Below are 23,884 nucleotides of genomic sequence, written 5' to 3' on the forward strand. Positions count from 1 at the left end.
TCTACCCGGGCAGAGTACTTTATAAAGGCAGTTCGTAGTTGAAAGTTGGAGGCATAAAGTCAGAGGTCATTTCCAGAATGATGTGACTTCCAGTGTCAACCAACAGTCTGTTGCACTGTGCATTAAATTGATTTATGCAATTGGCAATGTTCACAAGTATATATGCAGTCCATCTAACCTCTCTCTCCAGAAAAATGTGGAGAGGGGGTAGATCTAGAAGGATCTCCATGGCCGCTGACGGTGTGGTACTGATGGTCAGACAAACCTGTCTCTGTAAGCTAGAGAGCTTCGCCTAGGCCGTTTTCTGTAAAGATTTCGGCCACCAGGCAATTGCACCATAAGTGGTAATTGGTCTGCCAATCATCACATAAATCTAATGGATTTGTTTGGGACCTAAACCCAAGTTTTACTACAAATCTTTCAACATATCCATAGGGACAGTCAGGCTTTGTGTAAAACTTTTTCTTAGTGAGCGTTCTAGGCGAGTTTTTCAATACCACTAAAGTGGTATTGAAATGTTATAGCGGCGCTGAAATGATCGCATGGCTCTTGTCGGAGATTACTTTGATGAATCAATTTTGAAGAAAAAAAACGTGTTTTTTTTCTCAGGACCGGGACTGTTATTTAGGTTCATTTCGATTGTGAAGCTGTTATTAAATAATTTTGAAATGTTATTTGGTGGTGGGAAAATGATGAAATTACCAAATCAAATATTCCAAAACGCATGTAAAACATTTGTGGACATTTGAAAACATCATGGTGAACGTAGCAAGTGAACTTTTACAAGCATACAGGAATGAAAGTTATTTCGATAAAATGATTTGGAGGTATCCGATATGATTAATGATTAAGCTCGCCTTTATGCAGCTTTACTTGCTGGAAGTGATTTCTACGTTTTTCAAACTTGTGTTTCCACAATCAAGTTCTTCTACAAAGTATGGATTCATCTTTGAAGAAAGTACGACAATGACGTGGATTACTTGAAGCAATTTTCAAACTCAACATTCCTAAGCGGAATTTAGACGGGGTTATAACTTGTAAAATTGATGAATAGCAGAAAATACAATCAAAACAGTATAGATACAAACATTTCTCTTATCTTAAATTTTCGGCAGAATAATATGAAACTATATTTTCTCTTAAAAACCTGGAAGAAGGCTATGTTCTAACTCTCCTTCAACAATGTTTTTTTTTTGATAATTCAAGCTAAGGGTCAACTAATTTGACGAAAAATATACTTTAAAAAATTGTAAATCGAAAGTGGAATTCGATGAAATCAAAAAGCATAAAAAATATCAACATCAGGTTGCTCGTTTCAAAGTATTCATAACTTTATCTTTACAACCAATACGAACCTGCTCTAGAATCTGACTTTTCTTCTTTGTGAGATATCGGCCGTAGCACAATGACATGAGATAATTAACGCATATGGTTGCAAAGGTCGGTATGTGCCTTGCCTTAAAAGATTACCGAGTTTAGCATTAAATTTAGAATCTTGAATAGTTGGACTGTGATGTTACCGGCATCAATTTATGGTAGTTGAAAAAAACTGCTCACTGCACAGTGTTCATTGTTGTTTTCACCATGTTTGTTTAATACATGGAATTGAATGGGCTTCTGGGAAACAGTTGATTGAATATTTCTGAGAAGAGAATATTGAAGTAATTTGTTTTTCAACTAGATGTGAAAAAATCCTCGAGAATAAAATTTAACAACAGTACCTACACGTTCGTATTTGACACGCCTGTAGGACGTTATCTCGCAATGAAGTGTTGTTTTATTGTGGATTTCAATTCCAAGTATCGACTTATTCCATTACAAATCTCCAAAAATAGTTTTCAATTAACACTTTGTGAGATTGTTTCTTGGCAGTTTACAAAACCGCCAAACACGTGTTTCACTATGCACTAACTTCTTTGGACCTATTCAATACTGAAGAAATACTACATAGATCAAATGAAGTTAATTTTTGTATATATATATATATACTGTTAGTTCGGCTAAATATCGATTGAACTATTTGCTGTTTTTTTTAATTTGAGGTTTGGCTAGAAAATAACAAAATTTGATGTATTTTTTTCCTAACATCATCTCCACTGCCTTCGAATTTTCCAGTTTTGAGTCATTTTCTTCCACAGTGTCAACCCTGGTTCCTTTCAATGTTTCCTTCACTTTTGGGAACATGAAAAAGTCACTGGAGATAGATCTGGTGCTTGGGATATAATGCTTGACCAAACATGACTCGACAATCAGTGTAGTGAGGACTGGAGTATTGTCCTGATGAAGCATCCACGACTTGTTTTTCTTACTAGTTCACAGGGAGTAAGGAGAACCCTAAAGTAATATCCTTTATTTATTGTTTATCCTGCAGTAACCTAATTTACGTATATAGAAATGCATGGATTCGAAGAAACCATGATTCATCACAAGCGAGGTTACTAATAACTCTTTCCAACAGTTTACGATATGTATTGATGATTTTCAAGATGCCAAAACAAATTTCCATTCGTGAGTCTGTTTGTTCAGTAGTGAGGATTTTAGGTGTGAGAACATCATATCTTAATCTGGAAATACGTATTTGTTAAGGAAGACACAATAAGCAGATTCATGTTTCCTCGAATACCAATCATAAATAGTTTATCTGATGCGAATTTAATATTCAAGGTGTCGAAGTCTCTATTCAAATCGAAAAATAAACCTACCACAATGTTTTGTAATCCATTTAATCATGTACTTCTTGCACAAAGATAAACGTTGCAGTTTCTGCCGAACGATTTTTTCTGAACCCATGTTGGCACTTTGTCATTATATCGAATGTTTCCAAGTAATTATTTATTCTGCCATAAATAATGTTTTCAAAATTTCTTGAAAAGTATACTGATTATTGATGTGGAATGGAGAATGTTCCTCCTGACGAAAATCAAGTAGTTTTCATAAAAGAGCTCTAAAACAACGCATTTTAAACTTATCATTTCAACCTTTTTCTTTAAAAAATTATTTAAATACTTAAAAAAGAGGAATGAAATAATGCATTCAACATTTGAAGAGATTCGTTTCTATTTCACCATTTGGCAACATCGGTTATAGCTAATAAAGGACAATGAATCTGTTACCTGTATGAGACAAACAAAGATGACATATTTCAGAGGCGTGCCGTTCTGTTCACGTATGTTCCGAGTTCCGAGACATTCTGTAACATGTGACATTTTGTGCACCTAACCTATCTTCCTCTATATAAATAAATAACAAAACAATTGTTGTTTATGTGGCTTGTGGAGGTGGTAGTGAACTATAATGTATATTCTGCCTTAATTGTTAATTTATAAAGATAATTTTCCTTTTTTAAAGTAGAATATCTAGGTACGTATAAATTATTTCAACTTGATATATGCGCTGTTGCCAATATGTGAATTAGAAACAAATCCCTTTAAAAATTAAAACCCAACATTTGAAACATCAATTTGAGTACTTTTCGAAATGAATTAAAAAAAACTCATGAATTAAACTCAACTTTATTTTGTTCAAACTTGCATGTGCTGTAATAACCCAAATTGAGGAACATTCCCCATTATAATTCTTACACCATTTTCAAGTATAGGGACAAGGACCGCATTTTATACCAGTCTCAAAATATCTTGTTGCTCGTCAATGACCCAGCCATACCAACGATAATTTCACATCTTCATAATTTCGTTTGAGTGAACATTCACCGGTTCAACGGGCGCGATCTTCTTGCTCGTTAACCTTTCACACAAACAATTAAACACAATAAAGATGTGTACGCGTCGCAAATGCAACCTTCCGCCCACATAGGATAACGTCATTCATTCTATTCTGTACCTTCGAAAGGATTGGGTTTCGTTGCGGCTTTTGAATATATCTCAGTTGAGGTGCGCCTGCTACAAGTGTGGTAAACACGTGGTCGGTCTTCATTAGATGCATCTATTCAAATTATGTTCAAGTAAACACTTGTTGTGTATGAAGGAATAGTTAGGCGCCATTAAAATTCGATATGAAATCCGAAAAACAAAATATTTGGGAGTGATAATAATCAATGTCCCCGACAAAAGTGGGGGAAGTTGATTTTTTTATTCAAGTTGAACAAAGATCATTTCATGAAAATTCACAAGGAGTATGTAATGTTCCGAGGATCATTCTCTGCTTGTTTCATCAATTTCATTATAATCATTTTCAAAAGCGGTGATAGTTTTATGTTATATGCTCACTGTCAACAGTATATGTCGACCGCACAACGAACACCTGAGTCATGCGAAGAGAGGCTAGAGTATCGTTTGTCCGAGATATGGATAGCGCTGTGTGTTAGAGTGACGAGAAGGGGAAACCAGACATACTGGCGCCGATATGCGTTACGTTACCAAGCGGTTTACTCTCCCATAAGAAGTTATCACTTCAAAAATTTGAAACAGTATCCAGTGGAGCTTGTAAGCATTATAGTTTTGAAGTTATATAACCATTTGAATGAATTAAATATAAAATAGGGTGATACCTATATCCCAGTACTGCGGGAAACAGCTCAACCTTAGACTTCCCATCTTTGGTGGTGGTGAACTCAGGAACCAAACAAAGACTACATCTAATGAAAGTAACTTCCCAAATGCCCGATGATACCCCACTCTATCTACCAATGCCACTTTTAGTATTTAAAGAAATGGCACCATATACTAGATACCTAGGTTAGTTTATATCTCGCTCAGAAGATGAAACAGTGTTTCGAAACAGCTGTTAGCATCAAATGTTAGTGTTGTGTAAATTGTGAAGTATTATTCTCACCCTACACATTCGATTCGAGTGAAACAGTTATTTATACTTCTGTGAATCCAGGGCTCATCTCTGGATTCAATTACCCCTTGGTGAGACAACTGAAACCGACCTCATGGACTCCATGTTAGAGACAGACATCCTATAGTGATATTGGATATAAAAAATTATCGTCCTATTAAATTATTGTCAAACTTTACAAAATCTTTCGAAATCTCAATATATAATAGAGTATTTCCCACTTGGAGCAACACGGCTTCATATCTAAGAGATTAATCATCATCAATCTGATGTGCTTCACACAAACTATCAGCAATGCTATTGATAATCACACTCAAGAAAACATTTGACTAATTGGACCATAATAGTATATTATGCAACGATCATGTAATGATGGTTATTAAGACACGAGCATTTACCGGGATACGAAACGAGCCGAAGGCGAGTTTTGTATGGTATATGCGAGTGTATTAATAACCATTACATGAGAGTTGCATACGCTATTTTTTCTAAACCCGATAAATAATGAAAAACTATAAATATTATATTTGTATTGAACACATTTACAGTAATTAACTCATTTTTTTTTTAAACACAAACTTAATGGTATTATCATGGATATATGAAAACTATAAAGATTTTAATTATATTTATATTGAATATAACAACTGTAATTAATCTGATCTTTTAAAAATATTGGAGTCGATGGTATTCCTTCTATATCGCTGTTTTCAGACATTTTGATAATATAGGTAGGTAATATGAAAACTGATTTTGACAAATAAAGCAATTAGTTACTTAGGTTATAATCTAGGACAAACAAAGGAACAGGATTCTTGATTGAAAAATGATGGGTTTCTATTGGTTGATAATCTGTATCGTTATAAAAAATCTGTATCATAATGGATATCATTATGAAACGGATTATGGTCATATAAGTGTATTGTTAGAGTACGGGTGTAGAAAAAAATACTGATATCTAAATTGAATAATCTTGGCTTTGAGTAGGAACCTACTAAACTTCTTTCAATCATACCTTAGTAATCGGTCACAATATAATGGTTTTGAGATACGAACCTACTAACGTTCTTTCGATCATACCTTAGTAATCGGTCACAATATAATGAGTCCCGTGGTCATAAATCTAAAACTTTCATTTCAACCAGTGAAGTACTTCAGGGAAGCAATTTAGCCCCTCTTCTCTTTTTATTATTTGTGAATGACATAGGTGAAAATATAACGAAGCAGCATTCTTAAATTTGCTAATGACTCAAAGAGAATTACTCCAAAATGATCCGTGTATGTAGCATAGGGAGGGTGAGTGTAGACGTACAGCACTTAGGCCATCCTAAGTGCTGTACATCCCTTCAAGGAGTGGTCCTCATAGATCATCGTCCATCCTTCCTTTCCAGGAAGGTGGATACATCCTGTATAGAAGTATGTCCACTAGCCCCATAATATGGAGTTGACAGTGGCCAGTTTGAAATCCTACTGTAAAGCGTAGGTTTTTCCTGGGCATCGCCAGATATTTCTTCGGCACAAGCTTCCCAGGGTCGTCCAGGGTGATCCTGGCAAGACTCCATCCTTTGATTCTATCCCACCTCTTTAGGAATTGAGCATGGGTGTGACATTTGGCTAGTTCCGCAATTGTCGAAGTCATCAGGCCGTATGTGTCACTGGGTCCTAAAATTCTTACTCCAGCCGCTTTCTTGGCTGAAGAGTCGGCAATGCGATTACCTTTACTCCTGTCGTGCCCATTACCCCAACTCAGCCTACTGAGGCTTTGGCTAAATCTTGGTGGCACTCTAGTACTAGCCCTGAGGTAACGTTGTGTGTTCAAGGCTAATAGGGTTTGTCTACTATCAGTGCAGATTATTGTTTTGTTTTGTTATGTTCCTGGTCATTTCTACTCCAAAAGGATATTAACTGTTTTGCTTCTTGGTGTGAAACAAATAAATTACCCATAAATATACAGAAATGTCATTACACTACTTATATTTTAGAAATCAAACCAGTGGAATACACTTACTCAATAAAACAAATTATTTTGGATCGGTGTGATGTAACAAATGATCTTTGCATTCATTTTGACTCCAAACACAGCTTTTCATGCCACATAATCAAAACCGCATCTGCAGCGAAAAAAATGCTTGGCTTGATTTTCAGAAACTGTAGACTTCAAAAATGAAGATAGCTTCATTGCTCCCTTTACCTCATATGTGAGAACGCGTTTAGAATATTGAATCACATTTATCTACTCGAGTCAATTAAACGAAAACCCGAAAGTATATTGTATACAGAACTGATAGGGAACAAGGTTTGGATAATAACTTATTATTACAGATTTTCGTTGTTACCTTAGGAGGACCGTAGAACCTACAACTCTTGCATTTTTGTATATAAATTCAGAAACTACCTGACCTGTCCAGGGTTAGTATTTCAAATGAACCTCAACAATCAACATACCATTTTTGAACAATAGAAGCTCACTCTGTTTTCATTTGCCTACTCCAAGAACGAATATGCTATTGAAATCTTCAATTCGTTCGATATGCAAAATATTCTATCGGATATGCGAAAAAACTGATATATTTTCAACACTCATTTGAGTATTCAAAAGGAAAATAAAACATCTTTACATGTTTATGAAAAATTATTATGTTTTCATTCCTATGATTGTTTTTTTTTTGTTATTATGATTTAACACTTACTACCAATTATTGAATTATTTAATTTAGTTCTTGTTCACAGTTATTTTATAATTTTAGATGAGTATTATCAAGAAAATATATTCAAGAAGATCGAATCACAACTATATAATTTATATTCATGAACAAAATAATATCCAAAACATCAATGCCAAATTCATCAAACGCAAGACCTCCTTAATCTTTAACTCATACGTGCTTTTACTTTTGAGGATTGTCGTTGATTGATGGAAATAACATCTAAGGATTACTGTGTAATGTCACGAAGCCGTTATATCTCCCAAAAAAAATCGAGTAATTTTGTTTCGGTCATTCTGCACCATTCTCAGCAACTTGTATAATATAGCAGTAACTTTTCTCAAGATTATCTGAAAAATGAATAGCCATGAACACGATTTCTTCGGTTGTTATGAATCTTTGTTATCGTGAACGGAACAACTCTGATTCATGGTATTACTAGGAATGTGACGATAATTGTAGTTTCACTTTTTATCAGGATTTGTGCAGATACGATGATCTTTCCTTTATCATTATTATCGCATGATAAGAGTGTGCTGTTTGTGTATCTCAGATTATTTGAGGAAGTTCCTAAAAGCCTACTAGTTATCAAGATAATCAATCGAGTTGAAATGTTCAGATCTCGTCATATCCGCAATAAAAAATACGTGTCCGCGCAAAAACCGTTTTAGAAATGATTTAGGTTAAAATATAGTATTTGATCATAAAGACATGTAAAGATTGTAAAGATATGAATACACAAATGTTTCTGTCAAATACAAACAGGGAGAAAAAATATTTTCAAACAACTACTTTCACGTGAATATTAAATTACACGAAAATTGATTGTTTCCAATACAGTTGTTACTGTAAACATTCGTTATGGTATTAATCATGAAATACATTGAGTAGCTTTCCCATGAATCGGACTTCCATTGTCTACTATATAAAATGATTTGAAATCCCTGAAACAACTAAAAAAGAAGAATTGAAAATGAATAGCTGAAAATAACAATTATGTTAATCAAAATAAACCCGAAATGAAAAAATAGTGAAATAAAATACAAGTAAAAATAAAACAATTGAATAAATAAAAATGAAGAAATGAAAAAAGAAAATAAAAATAAAAAGTTGAGAGATTCCAAGTCACGTTAGTTCTTCTTTTTTAGTTGTTTCAGGGATTTCAAACCATTTTTATAGTAGACAATGGAAGTCCGAACTAGTGAAATACATCTTATTCATGGTAACGAAAGAGTTTTGATAAAAAATTACACTCACATGACATGACATGACACCATCCTCAATGGTGTACTTCGAAATTTCGGGACAAGACAATTGGCTTATCACCTCATCAGCTTTTTTTTTAATAACACTTTGCTAGAAAAGATTATTCTTTTGAACAAAAAGCTTTTTTGATTTCTACTTCTCCATCATTGAACAAAAAACTGTGGGAAACTTCCAAGTGAACGGCTACGGAGGCTCATTAAGATATGCAGCAGTAGGTTGCATATCTTAATGAGGATCTAGAAGTGATGGGGCGAAAGTAACCAAGTTCAATTCAATGCCACAAAAACCCAGGGATCGGTTTTTTCCAAGAAGATAAATGTTTCCGAATCGGATATAATAATGTCAGGTCAGATAATTCCGCTTTCTGCTTCGATAAGTTTTTTGGAGGTTAAAATGGACACAAATATGCCTTGGCACAATCATGTCGCTGGAATTGCAAAGGCTGCTTCTCAAAAGCTTGGAACACGGTTCCGAACCAGAAAACTGTACACACCACAGCAACTTCTGATGCTTTATAAAGCCCAGATCAGACCTTCTTTTGGGGTATTGTTCTCATGTATGGAGCCCTGCCTCTAAACATACCCTGAAGTTGCAGGATTCCATCCAGAAAACCACCATCCGCCTGATTGGAGACCCGAACATCACCTGAAACCTTGATAGCCTGGAACATCGAAAAAAGGTTGGAGATTTGTCTCTCTTCTATAGATACTTTCAGGGAAAGTATTCAAGTGACTTGGCACATTTGATTCCACCAAGAGCGGCACATATCAGAAATACGCGACGGGCTGTGGCTGCTCATCATTTTGAGGTTCAACTCAGTACATCTCGAACTTAACTGTTGAAGAACTCTTTCATCTAGAGAACTGCGTTTATGTGGAATACACTTTCTGTGAGCGTTTTTCCAAACAGATTCAATATCTAGCGATTCAAATCCAATGTGAATCGCTACTTTCGCACAGACACCGCTCTGAGAGCCCCTCAAGGATTTTCCTCTAGTGCTTGTGTTTTGTCGTTGAAAAATATTCTACACACTCGCATGAGAAATTATATGTTCTTGGTTTTAAACTTGAAATTGATTGCGTTTCGATCGATTCAATAATGTCTTCAAATGTTTTCTGGCTTTGGACCTCAGCAAGGAAATAGTGTTTTAATTTAAATAGATTCATATGCTATTTTGCGCTCTCAATATACATAGTTAGATATACAGGGTGTTCCTTAAACACATGCTAATATTTAAGGAGGTAATTCTTAGACCCATTTTAAGGAAAAAACGTCCTATGGACGTATGTCCTAAACGCCTTAACTTTTGAGATACAGGGTGGCAAAGTTTTCAAAAATAATCAGTTTTTTAATAATAACTGAGATAATTTTGTAGACATCTTTGGCATATTTGGTACATATGTTCCATGCCTCAAGGCGCATTTTCTGATGTACAATTTTCTTAATTTTCTCTGCCAGTGGCGTACGTACGAGTTTTGAAATGTATATTTTTGGCGAAAAAAATACTACGCCACTGCTTTATCTTGAATTAAAAATTATTTTTAAAATCTCCATACATTTTTGAGCACATTTGATTTGCTGGGTTTTCTTTGTCCGACGCATGGTTTTCGCTCAAAAAATTAAAAATCGCTTTACTTAATGATAAATTCCTTAAAAATCTGATGCGGTATCGTGCATCGACTGAAAGCAAACTAAGAGATCAGATTTGTTGCAAAATAATTGAGGATCTAAAAGGTATTTGTTTGTTGTCAGATGCACTGTTCTCAATTAATATTACGTCATAACGCAGCACCGCTTAATAATTTTTGAAAACATAAATTTAGTTATCCTGGAATAAATGACGTGTAGCAGAATTTATTTACTGCACCTCTTGGAAATATGGAGTTTGTCGATATGTGATTTCTTTTAAAGATTAAAAGCAGAAAAAAGCATGTACAAACGTCAGTAGCTAATATTGATGTTGGTTTAAAGTAAGGTGTTGGTGTTAAAAACTGTCACAGCGCGTTTTGATTGATTTTGAAGTGTTATTGAAGTTATTTTGGTAGTCCGCTGTTTTTCTGAATATCAGTAAATATGGTAAATTATACTAATGCCGAAATGGCGCAAATGCATTACTTATATGGCCTTGCCGATGGTAATGCAACAGAAGCCAGACGCATTTATCAGGAAAGATATCCTAATCGTGCCTTACCAGATAGCCGAACCTTATCAAATATTCATCGTCGACTTGGGGAAACTGGTAGTTTCAAGAAAGGGACTCCGGAAGGTAGACCTCGTGTAGTAAGAACTCCTGAAATTGAGGAAGCGATGCTGCAAGAAATTGAGGAACATCCTGAGACGAGTACGAGGAAGATCGCTAGAACTCTGGATATTTGTCATCAAATTGTTTGGCGTATTTTGGTTGATTTTTTGTTATACCCATACCATATTTCAAGAGTGCAGGCATTACTCCCCAGAGATTTTCCACAGCGTGTGAACTTCAGTCAGTGGTATCTACAAAGTATTGCACTAAATCCGCAGTTTGAGACACAAATTTTGTTCACAGACGAAGCAAATTTTTCTCGGAATGCCATTCAAAATTTCCATAACAATCATGTGTGGGCTGAAGAAAATCCCCATGCAATAACCGAAACCCATTTCCAACACCAATTTTCGGTTAATGTATGGGCAGGAATTATAGGTGATCATCTAATAGGCCCATTTTTTCTACCAGGACGCCTTGATGGTCGTTCTTATTTACACTTTCTCGAAGAAGACTTACCTGGGTTATTGGAAGATGTGCCACTTGCGTTAAGGAATCGAATATGGTACATGCACGATGGCGCCCCTGCTCATTTCAGTGTAATTGTCCGAAACCATTTAAATACAGTTTATCCTAATCGTTGGATAGGTCACGGAGGACCTCAGCAATGGCCAGCAAGATCCCCTGATCTCAACAGTTTAGATTTTTTGTATGGGGTCACCTTAAAACTCTTGTGTATAAAACTCCCGTTAATACTTTAGAAGATTTAAGAGAGCGAATAGTTGCCTCGTGAGAAACTATACGAAATATGCCGGGAATATTTGAACGGGTTCGTAATTCCATGCGTAGAAGGGCGGAAGCATGCATACTAAGTGCAGGTAGTCACTTCCAACAATTTTTTTAATCAGTTTTGGTATTATTACTAATTAACAAATTTGTGCTATTCGTTTAGACTTACTGTCACAAAATAAAATAAAATTTGTTTTTGTGAAAAATTTATTTTTTTGCAGATTATGTTTTCAAATATTATTAGGGAATTGGTAATGCGTTATGAAGCAATTTTCAGATTCTCATTCATTTTAGAGTTGATCTAATTTCTTAATTTGCTTTCTGTCGATTTTTATTTTTTTGAGTGAAAATCATGCGTCGGACAAAGAAATACCAGGAGATCAAATTTTCTCAAAAATAAATGAGGATTTTAAAAATGATTTTATTTTGAAAAGAAAGCATTGGCGTAGTACTTTTTCCCCAAAAATATTCAATGCGAAACCCGTAGGGATGTCACTGTTTGAAAAAATACAAATTTGTGTACATCAGAAAATGCGCCTTGAGGCATGGAACATATGTACCAAATATGCCAAAGATGTCTACAAAATTATCTCAGTTATTATTAAAAAACTGATTATTTTTGAAAACTTTGCCACCCTGCATCTCAAAAGTTAAGGTGTTTAGGACATACGTCCATAGGAAGTTTTTTCTTAAAATGGGTCTAAGAATTACCTCCTTAAATGTTAGCATGTGTTTAAGGAACACCCTGTAGAACGCATTTATAAATTTCACACACTATTTTGTAAAAAAACAAGATTATTATGGAAACAGATCCGAGTTAGCGGTACGGAAGTTTGATTCCAGACTGTCTCATACTAACAATTGAATTATAAGAACTATGCAGAAAAATGCCTAGAATTTTGAACTGTCTTTTAGGAAACTACATTGAAGATTTTTGTGCTATAGTTTGAAATAACAAATAACTGCTGTGTTTTTTGACATCGCAAACATTGAAAAACACAATTTTTGCTTTCCCAAGCATTTTTTTAACTTCAATACCCACAGAATTTTCTATATTTCATTTAATTTTTTGTTTCAGTTGGTGAACTTTGAGGAAACGACCATTCCAAAGGAGGCTTTGGAAATATATATCACCGGCGGCGAAGAGATAATTTTCGCGGCCAAAACGTTTAACGCCCTGCCAGGACTGACGTTGATAGAAATAAAACGAGCTGGCAAAATTGTGATGGAGAAAAAATCTTTTTATAACATTAACTCTTCTAGTCTACTAATTCAAATAAGGAACTGTGATGAAATTGTAATTAGGACTGGGGCATTTGAATATGTACAGGTGAGTGAAATATTGTTACATCTATTTGGGTTTCGTAGTCACTCGTAAAATTAACAACTCAATTCATTTACTGCGGTCAGCAACTACCCTCCTATTTTTTTCAATGTCATGGGGGGGTCGAGTGATACATCATGTGAAAAGTCTTTTGGTTCTATATTACTTCTGTAATTTTTTTCGAAATTGGTTTATTTGTTTTTGAGAAACTAAATGTTGAACGTTCTATTTAAGAAAAAACTGAAAATTCGCTGTCGTTCATTTTAATGAGGAAATCAACAACAAATAATATCATTGTAGACACAATTAACGGAAAAATTGTTCAAAATGACCTTCACCTAGTTCCATACAATTATACAGTTTACTCTCGAAAGCGTTCCGTACATTATTCAAGATGTCCGGAGTTAGCAATCGGCATTCTCGAACAATTATCTGTCGCAGGTCTTCTAGATTTGTAGGCTTAGTGGAGTACACTTTCAACTTCAGGTGTTCCTACAGAAAGAACTACATCGGTTTGAGATCAGGTGATCTAGCTGGCCACTCCACTGGACCCCTTCTGCCGATCAAATGTATTGGAAAACGTTCGTCCAAAAACATTCTCACCCGAACATAAAAATGTGGGGGTACACCAACCTGTTGGAATGTTATTTCATTCTTGTAATAGTCTTGTAATAGATTTGAGTATGTGTCTCCAATGAAAATACCTTCAATGAAGAATGATCCAACAATATGATTACCAAGAATGCCGGCCCAGAATGTGAAATTTGTGAATGTGTTTCCATCACCAAATGAGGATTCACATCGCTCCAGTAATGACAATTATGTATATTCACTTCACCATTCAACATGAAAGAACTTTCGTCTGAAAAACATGCAATTGTATAATAGGTTTGGGATTGGTCAATTTCTTGCTGAACACCTCACAAAACTCGACAAAAGTCGACGATCAGGATCATCCAGAATATAAAAACGTTTTTGCGATATATTTACACAAAGTTATAGCTCATTGCTAGTTTCAAAACTGTATAGAGATTTTGTGGGAAGTTCGGTGAAAATTACAATTTCAGTTACTCTTAAATAATTACGAACAGTTGTAATTGTAATTGTAATTGAAATACTTTTTTTTAATTTCTAGTTCATTCATTCCAAATCGAAAAAATATTGAAACGAATATTATAATTTCTGTACTGAAAAAATGCATGTCGCAGGTCAAAAAAAAAACAATATTTACATATAATGACATTGACATTCAATAAAAAATTGATGATTGTGAAAGTTCAAGGTCTATTTAGAATAATGATGATTTCACTAACTCATAATAACATAATTAGATATGAATTGAACATTTCAGTATATTTGAAGAATAGTGTTATAGTTAAACTCAAAAATCTATCAGCAGCTTTATATATTTTTAAATTATAACACACTACATTGCATAAACATATTATCCTCAGCAGAATTCTACTATCCAAAAAACAATAAAAAACAAATGAATACTTAGAAGTGCCCAATCAAAACACATTCACTGTATATTTATAATAGCATTAACCCTATTTTCACTGGTTTCTGCCAAGTTTTTTTACATTTATCGATAACATTCAGTTATTTTGTTTGTGTATTCTGTGGAATGACATCAGAACTTCTTTAAATTTAACAGATGGCTGCATTGCCTGCTGTGCTGATTTGTTAATGACTGAGTAAACTGCATTATCGGTTTCCGAAATGACCTTGACCTATTTTTATAAACAAAAAATTTACCAACAACCACTTAACCAAATCAAGAACGGCATCTACAAATTCAGTATACGATATTTGATGTCACTTCTTCAAAATAAAATTGTCGTTGTTTATTCGTAAAAAAGACCCAGAAAATCTGGGGAATCACTATAATCTCTGCCATTGCGGCATATTAGACAGATTAAAATGATTTTTATTGTGTTGAACCAGGTTAATATGTATTTTAGTTTATTTCTAAAACCAATGCAAGTAATAACAGCTCATTATACACAAAACCTTCATTTCACTCATTTTCTATTGAGAATAGATATTTTTGTCGCGACACAGATAGGTTAACCCTGTATCACATGATTTTATCCTGCTCCTGATTTTCCACTGAAAAACAGTTTGTTTTAAAATATTCCAAAACGTGCTTTGTCTCTTTTGAAATATTCTTATAGAGCTGCACAAATTCTCATTAATATCCATGCGTTTTCGTGTGTCTAGATAGTTAGAGTGTAGTAGTCTGCAATTTGTATTAGTTTGTAATTTACCTCTTACTGACTATTCTCAATACAATTACTTATAAAATTGTAAAACAGAAAAATGAAGGATTTGATTTATAGCCCCTTGCTTGTATCCTATCATCATTTCGTGAAAAATTATTTTAGGAAACACCTAGAACTATAGCACAAAGTTCCACAGTATCGTCTACAGTCGCACTAAAATCTTTTTTACACGCTTTATATTAGCTTCACCTGTATTTATGTATTTATGTGTATATATATGTTTGTTTGTATGTATGCTTGTTTGTTTGTAACTTTTAAGCTCGGGATCTGTATTGACAGAATTATCGGCATTATTGCTTGATCTATTCGCGGACAGATGACGCTGTACATAACCTTGATATTTCTTGATCTATTCGCGGGCAGATGGCGCTGTACGTAACTCTTGACATTATTGCTTGATCAGACGCTCAAGATTTTTGGATATTCAGTTCTGTCGGAGTCTCGTTCATGATTTAGGAGAGATCAGTATAGACGTTGGTGAAGATATGATTTTGAATATTCGATTGTCCTTTAACAAGGGAGTTGTACATAGGTATAAGCAATCCACAAATCACATGTTATAATTCTCGGCTCAGATATTGGTTTAGACTTCAGACTCAGGTTTAGCACCGCAATACCTAATCGTCCTCCACGAAGTTCGTATCTGAATCCAATCAAATTTAAGAGGGTCAATGAAGAAAGATTAGTAAAAGCTTGGCCTTGAATTCAATTTGGAAAGCTATTGATCATAATGAAGTTAGAACACTCATAATGAGCTTAAAATATCGCTGTAAATCATAAACCATACATGTTCTTACATGAATGGTATTTTTTAGTAAAAAATAACGTCTTTCAGTATTCTCTTCGTTTTATCCAGGATCTCTGAGCAACTATATTCAAATTCGTAACCAACATCATTATATTCAATATTGTAATCATTTTCCATGTAAGGTAGAAAAAGTATTCACCGCCACTGGTTTCACAACAGTAAATTAAAGACAAGAGAACACGTTTAATCGGATCTAGTACCTAATCTACAAGTTTATTCATACGCTGAGTAACTTTCAATTATTTTTTCTTTTTTCAAAACGCATTTCCAGTTCAAATATGAGGCTGGGTAACGGATTGGGCATTGGTAAAAGTAACAAAAAATCTTAATCGATATTATCTCTCGACTGGGGCTTAAGTTATATCGGTGTTGATTCGGTCATGGGCAGAACGGTTAAATTATTTTTTCATTTTATACCTGCTTTCACTGCTACGTGTACACTGATCTTTACTGTACTCTTTTGAGGCTAGGATAACCGGTATCGAAAACCTTGCTTGAGCTTTAGGAAAGTTTGTTGTCGTTGGTAGGGTACCACGAATTTATCAGATGTTTAAAACGTCAACATAAGGTTATAATAATATATTTTAAAAGGGAAACATAACATACTAACTATTGTTTCATATAAATTGTTTACATTATAAAAGTCATATTTGAATATGTATGAATAAAAGTCAAAACTAATATAAGTATTACATTTTTTAACAAACCAAAACAAAGAAAAAAAATTGGAATTCAAATTAAAGGCAGTTTGACTACTCACCTTCCAACATTAGGACGAAAGACAGAAGGGTGGATACAAATTCCAAGAACGACCAAGCAGTTATTGACAACATGGGAACCCCATTCGGTACGACGTGAATTTATAGCATAGTATGGGGACAAACTGGATCGAGGAGAGACAACAAGATGCGGAAGATTTTCCAGGGTTTCTCTTGAATCGTTTCGATGATCAAATGTTGAGGTTAATGGAGTTGGTTGCATGTTACATCAGAAATGGAAAACCTCCTGTTGACTCTGCTAAGGGCAATAATTCAAGTGATGAGTGGAAATTGATAGGATCAAAAAATAATGGATATCTAACCAGAAGGACCAACTTTGCCAGTACACCGATAAGCGACATCTTTGGGAGGCAACTAAACTGGAGCATATATATAGTGTCGGGTATCACATTACTGATAATACTCAGTCTTTCCTCAGCCGCTCAACATTGAGAAAGTTAAGACTGTAGAGGTACTCGTCTCCAAGAACAGATCAGAGGGGCTGATTTCGTCGAAAACTAATGACCAGATCGAAGCGTGAGAGCAAGTAATGCTCTGCGAAACTCCCGTTATCCTTATATTGTATCTGAAGGTTTTTAACGGTTGCACGAAGATTATCATCTGCTCCAAATTGAATGAACACTATTTTGCAACAAAAAAATTTGATAAGTTGCCTTGATGCGGAGGGTATAATTTCTGTGTTGGTTGGTTTACTCGACTGTAAGTTATAACATTGTAGCTTATGGTTTGGCCACCGATAGTACCAGAGTCTTTTTAGCACAGGATAATTCGCCTGATGTTCCATTTGGGCCATCGAGAATCCTGCAGAAATATCTTCAAAAAGAAAAAACTTACTTTCACGAGTATTTATTCATACAATCTTCTGATTCACACCTACATTCACAAAAAAACAAAATTCAAATTTTCACAACTACCAAACTCGCAAAAAAATGAATTTAGCCACATACAACAATTACAAAAAATCCCCAAAATATGCAGGCGCGAATTTCTACAATTTATTACCCCATGAATTGAAAAACCAGTCGAACCTGTTCAGATTCGAATCTAAACTGAAATATTTTCTGCCCCTGAATGTATGGACTCTGACACCACAATGTGGTGTCAGAGTCCTATTGACGATTTTAATTCTATTGGATAGTTTTATATAAGTATTCTTATATTTTACTGACATTAATCATTTTTATATTTCATTTTAGCAATAAGCAAAATGCAACTATGGTATTTTGACTTGTCAATTCAATGGTTATTTGGTGTCTGATTAGTAAACTTCTATCTATCTATCTATCTATAAACTACTACACTCAAATTAGAAACACACATGGATACGCATGCACACACCTTACATACACTTACATTAAATATAATCATTAACTCTGTACAAGGCATTCAAAACTAAAAAAAATGTTAATGAGCTTGCTCAGCGTCTGGGATCGTATGGAAATTGTTTGTCGAATTTTTAACAAATTTATTTTTATTTTTTTGTTTTAGTAGAGTTTTTCAATTATAATATAATGATGATCACCCCCTAGATATTGGATTAATGGAAGTGCAACCTCTTTTACGCCTGTGAATGTTACGGTACTAAATTCGGACATCATTTCCTCTGAATCAAAAAAGCGAAGTAGTAGTATTTCAAACAATACCAACTGTAAATTTCTCATTAAATTAAAAAAAAGACTTGAATATTAAGCTTACGGAACATTAGTTAGAGTCGTTTCTTGTTTCCGCCCGTTCATGAATTTCAGGTCAGTATTCAAAATGTGCGTTGTAATGTGGCTTGCTTATCGTCGATGGCAAAAGAAGAGGGGTTATATGGTATATGGAGCAACAAATTTAAAGACTGTCTCACAGTTTATTTCAACCCTGTATCCAAATTTGAGAAACGATGACAACTTCTTCCGCATGTCAATCAAAACCGGCTCGCGCATAACGAGTGTATTTGGATAGAACGACTCACAATCGCGCGAACCAACACGCGCTACTTGAATCGCGCGTAAATCGCCCCATCTAGGCAAACTCTAAACACGCTGAGACGAACTTCAAATAAGCAAAACAGTGTATCAATTAAAAAATATTCTTCCGGTGAAGAGCATTGTAGTTTTTGAGAAAAATAATCTTAAAAGTAGTCTACATCGTTCCACAAGGTCAGTTTCTGGATTAGCAACTAGTTGAATGACACTTTCGTAATATTCAAGTTGAAAAAAGTGATCGATTAACATTCTGTTACACCGAGTATAACTTTGCACCGTTATCGGCAATATGTAATTAATGACTTTCTGTACATTATGTATGAGCAACGTGTTCAGCCGTATAGTCATTAACTCTATGAGCCTACCGACAAAGAATACCAAATTGCAGTTATTGATTTTGCAAGACTGAATATTCGATGATTCAATATCTCGTTCGAGCCTTAAATGGGTTTGGCCTGAATCATTGAAAGTGGGCAATGTAATATTACAATATAATTTATTCGTATGTGACATTGATTGAAGAATGAAAAAGTCAGTGTTTTGAAAGAATCAACTAACGCTTTCTGATAATATTGTTAAAATCGAATTTGAGTAAATAATTCTAAGATAAAGTCAGCCCGCTATTCGACCCTCCACTGCAACCCGCAAGGGTTTATTGTGGCTCATACCTATTCACACTCGACCAAATGAAACCGGCTTCTTAACGAAGCCGATTAGTTTGTATGGTGAGTGGTCTTTCAGGTTATATGGGAAGAGAACCACTCTGGTGAACCTGATTCGGTCCCCAGCGGGGCAGGCACAAAGTATATGCTCTGTTGTTTCATCATTTTCCAACCACTGTCTTTCGACAGTCCGAGTCTCTGCATATGATGATTCAAATGACAGTGACCTGTAAGAAGGCCTGTTAGAACATCGTAGTTCATCCCTACTGTAGTCCAACAACTGTTTGATATCAAGCTCTCAAGGGTGAATAAACACCTTGGAGCCAATCCTGGAAGATTCTGCCAGAAGTCCATAAATCTTCTTGCCATCCAGGTGTTCAATGTTTGTTTGGCAAAGCCTAAAACGATGCTAATGACAGGTTCTGGTCCGATGAAGCTGTTTGCAGCACCCTCTTTTGCACTATTAGTGAGTGCAAGAATGTTTGTTTTTGATGATAGATTAATTTCCTTACATATATTTTGACTTGTCTGGGAAGCGACATTTACTGTGAAATTAACAAATTATTCAAGTAACACTCGTGAGAGTTGTATTGAACAATTTACAAAACCGCAACACTTGTTTCACTGAACAGGCGTGTTCATAATAACTAAAAGCTATTACTGCTTCATATACTTTAATGATTTGAATCATCTGTTGACTAATAATGTCAGCCAAGTTTACGTATAAACCAATAAAAAAATAAAACATTATAAAAGAAACTTTACAAAGCAATTCAAATAGACATGTAATAGATGAAAATCATCTGAGTTTACGTATCAACTATGTAGTTCCCAATTTCCACATTAGAAAACATTAGAAACATTCAACAAAGGGGAAGTAGACAATTTTATTTGGTCTTTCACTAAATTTTCAGAATTCTCAATTCAGACGTAACACTTCATACTTGTGATTGAACTCGTGCTCTCTGCCAAAATATCGGTTGCAAATTTGAATTATTCCTATGGTCTTTTTTTCTCTGGAAAAAGGTTAATTCCGTTTGACCAACCTGAAGTGTCAACTAATATACCTACTCCGATTAATCTGATACATTGTTATATGAATTTGTAAGGTGTTTTCAGCAAATCCAAAATATTGATTTTTAATAAAAAGAACTACATTTTTTTCAGTGCCCAGTCTCCACGGAAATATTCGATATACTATACATAAATATAGAGCAGGCAGCCTTCAGCAAGCTTTACAACGGCACGTTTAAGAACGTGAAAAAAATGAGGCTGCAAGAAAAATCATTCGACTTCAAAAACCAAGGACATATCGGAAGGCTTGGACCTGTTGCGGTTGTAAGTATACTCATCTACTGTGATACCACTTCAAAAAGATATTTGCAATGTCTCAGCAGACATTGAATATGAACATACAAAAAATAAATTTTGACCCTTTACGTCTGTGTAATAAAGAGGGGGGCCTTCAAGGAGGTTATGGTTATGTCTTTTATTTGGTCACCCTCCATATAATTTCTTAAAGGAAATTTTGAACAGTGTTGGTGATATGAAAATAATTTCTAGCAATGGAACATGTGCGGAAAAATAGAATCAATTTCTAGATATCAAACACTCTTATGAGATAATGTTAAAGTTAGTTCTTTGTATATGTATATTGGAAAAACATTAACCAGTAATAAAGTTTTATTCTTGGATGTTACATATTCCTCTCTAGAAATAATGAGGGTATCATTAAGAACTTCACTATCTTTTTCTGAAGGTCATACATGTCAAAGGTATCATTTTCACTTTCCCAGTTTTTTTTGTAAATCTGGTGAATATGATCCGTCAATTATAAAAATTCAAATACAAATACAAAAAAAATCCCACGATTTTTGTTCATTTGATAGTGGTTTGTGAGTATTCTGAAAATCTCTTGAAAATTTCCAACCATGAAAATTTAATACTTACGAAATGTCATAATGAAGTTATTGGAAGTCTCATTACAGATGATAATTCATCGCAAACAGCGCATAATCAAAATGTATATTCATTATTTTGTACCATTAACTTAAATTTTCTTTATGAAATTATGAAGTGTATAGTAAATTATTAGGATTAACTTGTATTAGTTAAAAATTAAGCTAACTAATTAACCCGTTAGAATTCAGATTATGTGCCATGATTCATTTGATCTAAAATTAACTGAAACATCCAAATCTGCCTTTAAAAATAGTGTCCAAAACAACCATTCAACAATATATTCAGGCAATCTCAAAAAAATAAAACTGAAAACAAATATTGTACAATACTTTAAATGATTTTTTGGTAAAGAATGGTTTTGGCTTTCTACTTCACAATCTTTATGAAATTGCTTCCCTCCTTTCTTTGGAAGTTCCTCACATCTGACAATTTCCAAAATGAATTCTTTGAACTTAAATCTACAGTGCATTTCTTTAATTCCCCTCCCTTTTATTTTTTGAACAGGTCAACTCAAAAAATTGAAATTTGGGTTGATGAAATTAATGCATGAATACTTTATTCAGGCAATTATTAAAAGTTCCGCCATTTTGTAGTAGTTGAAGATATTGACATTATATTCTAGGGTTGTGAAGCATTTGTCAGGAGCTTCAAAAAGAGTGTCACAAGACCCCCCTTTCCACTTGATTTTTTTCCCAGATGGCATCCAGTCGCCATCTTGAAAGTTTCATCTGTCAATTCCACTTCAAAATAAAATATTCATGCATTAATTTCACTATCCCAAATTTCAATTTTTTGAGTTGACCCGTTCAAAAAATAAAAGGGGGGGAACATTAAATAAATGGACTGTATAAGAAGAGAATGTTAGTTGTTAATCTTGGTATGGAAGTTAGAATTCTTGTTGTAGATTTACGATATTGTTAGTCTTTTGTGAAATGGTTTGTTTGTGCTATATTTTTTATTATTTTACATTTTGTTTTTTAATATCTAAGTGTTTGTTTACCCATGACTAGGTGTTGGAAGGAAACATTTTGATATTTCTGTAAGATTTCATAGTTTTTTTTTCACCATAGAATACTGATATATACTCTCCTGGTAAAATAAAAGGATTACCATCAAAAATAAATAATTCTACATGGATAAACTATGTAATATTTTAATTTCCTATTATGTATGAGTTGCAATATGAGCAGAACCTACCTGTGTGTGGATGTTGATGAAAGAAGAGCTTATTCGATTTTTTCAAGTATTTTTTGTTACTATCAGATTTCTTACGTTTCTCCCGCCAATCTCCAGAAATGGCACAATACAAAACATTTTTCTTAAAATTTAACTAATAATTTATCTGTTGAAGTCAGTTCAATATCTAACATATACGCTCCAATGTTTCAGATCATCTTCGACAACGTAACCATACCAGAAATACCTCGAGAAGTGTTCCTGAAACCGCTTGCAAGCGTTTCGTTCCACAATTCCGTCATCGGAGACATACACACGGACGCCTTCAAAGCTGCCGAAATATCCTCCATATCCATCGTCGGTACGGTTTTGAATCGAATTCATGAAGGAGCCTTCACGGGCAGAACCTTGATATGCGACTTCAAAATCAGCAAATGTAACATATCCAAGCTACAGACCAGGTCAATTATGGCTGCGGTCGGGAATTTCACGTTGAGCCATTCCATGTAAGTCTACATAGATTGTTAGTAACAATAATTTAAAAACCAAATAAGAAAATATAAATACCGATTTCAATTTCTGTTCGTTCGAATTATTGGAAAAGGGGCTCCACAATTAGTTCCTAGAAGTGAAAATAATTCTGGATAACCTTAGCTCACTTAAAGCTTTTTTTGCATACAATTATTCAGTCTCCTTCAGTTTCAAATAACACATGATGCTTGTTTGTCTCCACAAGATTGATATTGTACCTATTTTTCTCTATATTATACACTCTATTATAGACACTCGATGTTTTAGGACACCTAACATTACTTGTCTCTTCTTTCCATGTATATGCCTGAACATCAGATGTCAGTGCACATCTTTGCCAACAATAAGTTTCACTTCTTAATGGAGATTTGGAGGAAATTTCAACTTGTGTTGATATTAACAAGTAGAATTTCATGCTGAAAACTTCAAGCATGAATTTTCTCCCAGAAGGTACACGTAGCAACCAGAAAATATCAAGGTACACAATTCCTCTAGCTGCGAAGTTTGATTTATTGTTCATCAAATTGGATACTGATGTGTCTTGGTACAACCACGTTGCTAGAACACCAAATCAACTTCTCAAAA

The 23,884-nt window shown here is 34.4% G+C and overlaps 2 protein-coding genes across 3 annotated transcripts in view; one reads left to right on the forward strand and one right to left on the reverse strand.

Annotated features, from left to right (window-relative positions):
* The window catches only part of hiw (MYC binding protein highwire), a 216,379-nt gene that overhangs the window by 108,758 nt on the left and 83,737 nt on the right, over positions 1–23,884 (reverse strand). The gene's annotated exons all lie outside the window — the stretch shown is intronic.
* LOC111510876 (uncharacterized) overlaps positions 1–23,884 on the forward strand; it is a 65,717-nt gene that overhangs the window by 37,347 nt on the left and 4,486 nt on the right. The window contains exons 2-4 of the mRNA XM_074176915.1: positions 12,881–13,132; positions 20,798–20,968; positions 22,982–23,274. Of these exons, the coding sequence (XP_074033016.1) occupies positions 12,881–13,132; positions 20,798–20,968; positions 22,982–23,274 (716 nt within the window). The remainder of the gene's footprint in view (positions 1–12,880; positions 13,133–20,797; positions 20,969–22,981; positions 23,275–23,884) is intronic.

Source organism: Leptinotarsa decemlineata, unplaced genomic scaffold (genome assembly GCF_025532065.1).
Source record: "Leptinotarsa decemlineata unplaced genomic scaffold, Ldec_3_MD MMD2_tig00002082_RagTag_RagTag, whole genome shotgun sequence".
Taxonomy (NCBI): domain Eukaryota; kingdom Metazoa; phylum Arthropoda; class Insecta; order Coleoptera; family Chrysomelidae; genus Leptinotarsa; species Leptinotarsa decemlineata.